Below are 8217 nucleotides of genomic sequence, written 5' to 3' on the forward strand. Positions count from 1 at the left end.
TTTCTTTTTGCCGATTGTTGACAAATGGCCATCGGCCATAGGCAGTGGCTGGCGAGGGCTAGCCTCACCAAATCTATCAAGGCCGACCCTCGCCCAAGCTACGGTGGCCTCGTCGGGCGTCGCCTTGTACCAAGCGATGCCGAGCGAAGCGGGCAAGGCTGTCGTGGCCTAGGCAAGGGTCGGCCTCGCCAGATTTGGCGAGGCTAGCCCTCGCTCGCCTCACCCGGTGAGGTCGTTGTAGCCTAGGCGAAGGTTGGCCTCGCCAAATTTGGGGAGGCTAGCCCTCGCTGGCTACCGTCCTTAGCCGGTGGTCATTCCTCAGTCACCAGCAAAAGGAATAGGAAAAAAGAAAGGAAAAGAATCAGAAAAATTGTAAAAAAATTCAAAAAATTATTAAAAAATTATTTAAAACTGTCCACGTTAACGTCGGCCGTGCCACATAGAACGGCTAGCGTTCAAGTTAGCATTTTCTGGCTAAAATATGTCGGATAGACTCAATTGGCAAAAGGTGAAAATGTTTAGAACTCAATTGGCAAAATTAGTTCAAAGAAGCCTTTAGTGGGCCATGAATCTATGTTGTAGGACATCATTCTCCCCCTATCCCCATGGTGATAGTTGACTTCCAAACCCTAATTACCTTCGACCCCCTTTTCAACCCAGCTTTGATCTCCAAACCTTCCGTAAGTTAACCCCCACAACCCCGTTGTCCCATTCCTCCTCCTCGTCTAACCCCAGTAACGCGTGCCCTAACCAAAGTCTCCCGAGCCGGAGTCAATATTTCTGCTTGTCGCGCGAAGATCTCAGCCTCTCGAAGCTTGCCACCTCGGGGATGGAAGGAAGCTTTCCCTCCCTAGCTAAAGGAGCAGAGAGCTTCACGATCGACAGGGACTCTCTACCTTTCTTATACATAAAACCCCCCCAAAAATACGCACCCTCCTACCTTTACAAACCGACCCACCCACTTTGTTGGCCCTTTGAACCCCTTCCTTCCCAACTCCTTCTACTACCTTTCACCCCTTAGTTAAATCACTGTTACAGGTAGTCTTCGATCAAGTCGAAGCAGTTAGCGCCTTTTGCAATAAAGGAGATGAAGTGCAAAAAGAATCTATCACCTCTGCCTGTGGCAATTATGCTATGAGAACAGATAAGTATTTCGCTTCTAAGGAAAATCAGAACAAATAACTTCAATAGCAGCTTTCTATAGCAGTTTTGCTAAGACATTCTCAAAATGCAAGGGGATTTTTTAGCTCAAAGTCAAGTGTTTTAGTCAGAACAGAATACTTGGCCTATTCCAGTTAGCACCTTCGATGGAAAGTGAGGAAAACAATGATGCCCGGTTGGCTGTCCTGTGCAGAGAATTGGGGAACATGTGGCTAGAAGATGATATTGTCCAGCTAACAAGGGACATCCCTGCAGAAAAACAACATGAATGTGAGCTAACTTTGTATGGGAAACTGTATTCTAAACCAAATGTGAACTTTCAGGCGTTCCTTAGTACAATGAAGAGGACGTGGAAAACAGATCAGGTAGACTGCGAGCTGATTGAGCCGGGGTTCTTTTCCTTCTCATTCACTTCGTTAGAGGAGAAAAAGCGAGTCCTGGAAACAGGCCCATGGTCCTTCTCTAGCAACCTTCTTGTACTCCAACAAGGTTATCCTGATATCCCCGACCATTGTTACGAATTTACCCACTGTGACTTTTGGGTTCACTTAGCATGCATCCCCCGAGAGAGATTATTAGAAGAAGTGGTAAGGGAGGAGGCAGGGAAAATTGGGAAAGTGATAGAGGTGAGATTTGATTCTAGAGGAGGAGGCCCTAATAAAAGCTGCAAAGCAAGGATCCACATGAACCTTTCCAACCCTTTGAAGACGGGAACAATTGTTAACCTGGAGTACAAGAAGATATGGGTGGACTACAGATACGAAAGACTTCCACACTTTTGCTACTCTTGCGGAAGGATAGGGCATTATGCATCCTATTGTAAAGAAATACCCTTCGAGGAGTCGGGGCTCGACGAAAATGCTAGGGGCAAATTTGGCCAATGGTTGAGAGCGGAAGTACGAGAACACATCCCATTCTGGAAGATCTTCTACGGGAAAGACATCCCTGTCCATGAGGATGTGGAGATAATCCCGGAGACGCCTAGGGAAGTCATCCCAAGAGAGCGGGATTTACGTAGTTCGAAGGGCAAGGACGCTGTAGGACTGATTGAAGACAAGCCTCAGGATGAGAGGCCAAGGAAGAGGAACTCACAAGCAGAAAAGTCAGGGAAAAATCAGCCAGTCTTCGAAAAGCATGACACCTAAATTATCCATTTTGAGACGGTTTTAAGGGGCGGCCAGACGAAGAATTCTAGGAAGGAGAAGATAGGGCCGAAATCATTTAAGAAAGTAGTAGCAGCAAGGAAACAGAAAAAAATCAACCCCCTTGGTCTACTTGAGATTCTCAGCCCCTCCATTAACGAGGCGGCGCTCCTTGATGCTCCGATCCATTTGGCAGAAGAAAGGAACGAATGGGCTTTGGTGGCTAGCCCTAATAAGCCACAAGGGGTTTTATGAAACTTCTGAGCTGGAACTGTCAAGGGCTGGGCAATCCCCTGACAGTCCAGCACCTCAGAGCCTTAGTGGCTCAAGATAGGCCTGACTTAGTCTTTTTGATGGAAACTAAGAATAAGAGTGCAGTAGTTGATAGAGTGAGGAGGCGGATTCAATACCAAAATATGGAGATATTTGACCCTATAGGTATCGTGGGGGGGCTGGCTGTATTGTGGAATGACGGGGTGACAGTGGTAGTGGAAGATAAATCCAGAGAGTTTATTGACATTGTGTGTAGGGATCAAGGTAGTGGCAACCTTATGCGCATAACTCTCCTGTATGCCCCCACAAACTTCCAGGAAAGGCTTCGACTGTGGCATCATCTACAGGTGATAAATGTAGCTAATCACCTACCTTGGATATGCGCAGGGGACTTTAACGAAATCTTGTACCCCTGGGAAAAGAAGGGTGGGTGTAGGGCGGAGCACTACAGGCTTGTCGCGTTCCAAGAATGCCTAAATAGATGCTCACTCATGGACATAGAAAGTAAGGGCTGCGCTTTCACGTGGGCCAACAACAGAGAAGGTAAAGCACTAGTGCGAAAGAGGCTAGATAGGGTCCTTTGCAACATTAATTGGAGAGTACGGTTCCCAAATGCGGAAGCCTATGCCTTACCTGCAATAGGCTCCGACCATAGCCCAATTCTCCTGTCCCTCTTCCCAGGGCGGGCCAAAAGGAAGAAGGAATTCAAGTTCGAGGCGTTTTGGCTTGCTGATGCTGAGTGTAAGGAGTTGGTGAAGGAAACATGGTGCAGCCCGAAATAAAATTCGGCAGCTTTTGCTTGCAAACTGAAAAAAAACCACCAATGTATTGAACTCGTGGAGCAAAAAGAAATTCTCCAATGCCTATAACCAGATTGAGGCATTAAAAAGAAGACTTACGACCCTCACAAACACAATAAATGGCGATAGCAGCAAAAGAGAAATACAGCAAATCAAAATGCAAATTCAGAAGTTGTGGAAGCAGGAAGAGCTTTATTAGGGGATGAGATCGCGGATTAACTGGATCAAATGCGGAGATAAAAACACCAAATACTTCCATGCCGCTACGGTTCAACGAAGACAAAGGAACAAAATCTCAATGTTGAAAGTAGACGATATGTGGTGCCGAGATCCCCATGGTTTGAAGCAACACATTGCCAATTTTTATGACTCTTTGTACGAATCTGTGGGAACTAGGAACTTCAGCCCTATACTAGACCAATGCTCTTTCCAAGTTCCAGAGGGGATGAATGAGACGCTAATGGCACCAGTGTCCATAGATGAGGTAAAGAAGGCGACTTTCCAGCAAGGAGCAACAAAGGCCCCGGGACCTGACGGGATGAATGGCCTGTTTTATCAGCATCATTGGGAGTTTTTACAACACGATCTACATAGGCTAGTTAGCAATTTCTTTCATTCAGGCAATCTCGATCTAGAACTCAACAAAACACACATAGTGCTTATCCCCAAAGTGTCTAACCGAGAAAGCATCACACAATTCAGACCCATTAGCCTGTGCAACTTCAGCTACAAAATCATTTCAAAGGTGATGGCGAACCGCATTAAGCCCTGGCTCCCAAACCTTATTGCTAAAGGACAGAGTGCATTTGTTTGTGAGAGGCTTATTCAAGATAATATACTTATAGTCCAGGAGATTCTACATCAACTGAGAATTAGGGAAAGAAAACGGAAGTTCCAGGCGATCCTAAAGCTGGACATGCAAAAAGCATATGATAGAGTGGAGTGGGACTTCCTTTGTGCCAGCATGTTGAAAATGGGGTTTTGTGAGGAATGGGTGTCTTTGGTGAAACTGTGTATCTCTACTGCCACATTTAGTGTCAAGGTAAATGGGGAGCCGTTACAGTATTTCCAGCCATCAAGGGGAATTAGACAAGGAGACCCACTATCTCCTTACTTATTCATAATCATGGCAAATGTGCTCTCTTCCATGCTATCAAAGGCAGTGGAGGATGGGACTCTGAAGGGCATCAAACTGAACAGGAACTGTCCTACTTTGTCACACCTGCTATTTGCCGACGATGCCATATTTCTCCTAAACGGGACTATTGGGGAGTGTCAGAATCTAGCAAATATCTTAAATCAATATTGCTTTGCATCGGGACAAGCTATCAACCTGAACAAATCGGGTATATTCTATAGTGCGGGCTGCCCTCAAAGCCTTAAAAACAATCTTGCTGTCGAACTGAGAGTACCAATAATGAAAAAAAATCGGGAAATACCTCGACATTCCATCTGATTGGGGTCATACAAAAAAACAGATGTGTGCGTGGATATTGGTCAGGGTAAATATGAAGCTGGAGGGATGGAAGGAAAAGTTGCTATCAAAGGCGGGCAAGGAGATCTTAATCAAAACCGTGGTACAAGCAATTCCACAATATGCTATGTCTATCTTCAAAATCCCAATTTCTGTTTGCAAAGCTATTGAGCAGAATATTGCATCATTTTGGTGGAAACAGAATTCATCTAAATCAGGTATACACTGGAAAAAGTGGGACACCCTTAAAGAAAGGAAAATAGATGGCGGATTGGGCTTCAAGGACCTAGTTACCTTCAACAAAGCCATGCTAGGAAAGCAAGCATGGAGACTTTCTCAAGAACCAAATGCATTATGGAGCCAGCTACTAAAAGGAATTTACTTCCCAAACGGATGTTTATGGAAAGCAAAAAAGGGCTCCCGACCATCGTGGGGTTGGCAAAGTTTGATAATGGGAAGGGATGCCATCAGCTCCGATGTTAAATGGGTGGTACGGAATGGTGAGAGCATCAACATTAGAGAGGATAAATGGCTGGATCAGAATCTCATAGGAGGTCCAACAAATCGAGAAGACCCTCAAACAGTAGCAGAATTGATTGATCAAAGGACAAGAACCTGGAATGAAAACCAGCTACAAAGGTTGTTTCAGGAGGAGGTTGTAAACGAAATTCTTTCCACACGAATCCAACCAAACCTGGAAAGTGATAAGCAAATATGGAATGGCAATATATCAGGGGAATACACAGTCAGATATGGATACTCAAGACTTCGAGCATCCCTACCCAAGCAAAACACAGAACAAGCCTCATCATCATATCAGCAGCCCTGCTCTCTATGGTCCAAGATATGGAAAATTCGCACAGAACCTAAAATTCGTTTCTTCTTGTGGAGTGTGTGCCGGAACGCCCTACCTACAACGGAGAATTTATACAATAGAAAGGTGATTACTGACCCGCTTTGCCCAATTTGCTGGCAAGTTCCAGAATCGTTGGAGCACACCTTCATCCTATGCGACTGGACAAAGCAAATCTGGTCTGATCAGAGACTACAGATAGACGTTTCACCGACAAACTTAACAATAATGGATAAGTGGTTAGATGAAGCACTTACTGGTGGCAATCCGTCCCGCCGAGAACTGCTGGCAGGAATTCTATGGCAGATCTGGAATGCTAGAAACGCTCAGGTGTTCCGACGGATTAGCCCAAAATCGGGACCAATTGTTGACGATGCAATCAATCTGAGCAGAATATACAGCATGCAAAACTCTCCCGAACGCAACACCTGGCCAGAGAAGGCATCGACAGAACGCTGGACACAACCAGAAACAGGGCAGTGGAAATTCAACGTTGATGGTTCGTGGATTGAAGGCAGAACAGAGGGATCGGTGAGTGGAGTTTGTAGAGATCATAGGGGTTTGATAATTACAGGGTTTGCAAAAGGGGTGGCTGCTTGTTCTCCTCTGGAAGTTGAAGGCAAAGCGGTGATGGAAGCTATCCTCTGTCTGCATGAAGCGGCTGAGAAGGATAACGGTCTCGCAAAGAAAGTGACCATCTTGACAAACAGTGTAGCGATTGTGAGATTTACTGAGCAACCGTCCCTCAGCCCATGGGCTTTGAGAAGACTTTTTGAGGACTGCAATGTACTACTCACCCAATTGCAAGGTATCTCTCTGGCCCACTGTCCACGAGAAACCAACCATGTCGCAGACTGGATCGCCAAGACCCATCGTAAAGGGACATTTCCCTCTAACTGGTTGTATAAACCCCCCCAATCTCTTTGGGTTTTATTATGTAATGACGTTAGTCAACTTCACTCTTGTAGTCCGTCTTTAAATGAATGAAATGGCATTAGCTTTCGACAAAAAAAAAATTGGCAAAATTGAAAGGTTTCGGATTGAATTAGTAAAAGTGTAATAGGTTCAGGACTTTTTGGTCAATTTTCCCATTTTCCATGGCAACCAAGTCCTCCTCCACCTTTGCAAATGAGATCTTTACCAAGTGGATCATGTTGTGATGGCTGCTGCAACTTGCAAATGGTTCTATATTGGTGTTGCTGCTAGACTTAAGTGACTTTTATTGACGCACTCTGGATGATGTTCATATTAACTGGATCTAGCTCAGCATACCTTAATCTGCGAGAGCACTGCTCCAACAGGCACTTCATGCTTAACATGCTTAATAAGCACCAAAACATCACCAACTTACAAAAGTTCGCCCGTTCAATTTTCCTGGTTTTGGCTTTAATACATTTGGCAGAAAGACTATTTGAAAACATAAGAACTGATGAACAGTAAACATTGTACTTTTGAATAAAAATAACAAAAGATTGCAAAATGTGATAAAACGTTCAGCTTTGAGCTAATTTTTCAAGAATGTCAATCTCAAGAACGCTCTTCATCGGCCTACAATAGTGGTAAGAGTAACATGGTTGATAGAACCAACCACTCTTTTTTAGGGTTTACGGTTTATGGAGTACTATATAAATTTTTATTTGTAGGCAACTATCAAGAGCATTCGAAAAAAAGAGTGGTTGGTTCTACATTTCTTGCAGTTGTAAGAGAATGATGGCGGTGACAGAAACAAGCTTTTATTGGGGTAACAACATCGAAGCTCTTAACTACCCAATGATAAGTTCTCTGCATAGTCATAGACAATGTCAGTTTATCTACTTACTTCAAGTTTTCAATTACGAGAAATATATGCACATGCTATTATTTTCTAGGTGTTATGTTGAATTTAAGGTAGAAGATTGTACGGCACGCGGAATGTTCATAAGTTTTTATGAAGAAGCTCCAAGATAAGAGGAAAGTCAGCAAGTGAAATGAACAGTGCGTACAATGAGAAAGTGAATAGTGATGAAAGTGTACATTACTAAACGGTGCGTACAAGTGAAATGTCTCCTAGTTATTATTCATTTACTTTTCATGTTTCTCGTTCGGCCAGGGTCTTCTTTGGCCTATGATACCTCGATCCCAAAGCCTCCGAAATATCTTTTTGATAGATGCCTCTTGTCACACTCCCAACTCTACAAGAACAAGGGCAATGACACGACCGTCCTTTCAATCGAAGGACGTAGTCTCACGTAACCATAACTCAACCTGATATTGAAATATATTTGATAAAAAAAAAGTCATCTAGTTACATATTAGAATTTCTAGGAAAAATTCCAAATAACGGTTTCAAGTGCCCCCATTTTCATGCTCTTATTTTCTCAAATAAGGGTATGAAGTAGATCTTGTTTCAAATAAGGGCGTAAGGTGGCTATGTCGGTCCTGACTTTCCATATGATCAAGGGCATTTTCGTCTTTTACCTTTTTTTTAATTCTTTCCCTTTTTTTTCTTTTTTCTTCCTTTTTTTCCTTTTTTCC

The 8217-nt window shown here is 43.8% G+C and overlaps 1 protein-coding gene across 1 annotated transcript; it reads right to left on the reverse strand.

Annotated features, from left to right (window-relative positions):
* Positions 1-1267: 1267 nt before the first annotated feature.
* Positions 1268-6418, reverse strand: LOC130140427 (uncharacterized). Its single transcript, XM_056319784.1, has 4 exons — positions 5961-6418; positions 5803-5884; positions 3210-3382; positions 1268-1410 (listed from the first exon to the last, which is right to left on the reverse strand). Exons 2-4 carry the CDS (start codon positions 5853-5855, stop codon positions 1268-1270), a joined length of 369 nt encoding a protein of 122 aa, XP_056175759.1. The 5' UTR covers positions 5856-5884; positions 5961-6418.
* Between the last annotated feature and the right edge of the window lie 1799 nt (positions 6419-8217).

This window comes from Syzygium oleosum, unplaced genomic scaffold, assembly GCF_021117445.2.
Source record: "Syzygium oleosum isolate NSW1041296 unplaced genomic scaffold, Sole_v2.1 Sole_v2.18, whole genome shotgun sequence".
NCBI lineage: Eukaryota > Viridiplantae > Streptophyta > Magnoliopsida > Myrtales > Myrtaceae > Syzygium > Syzygium oleosum.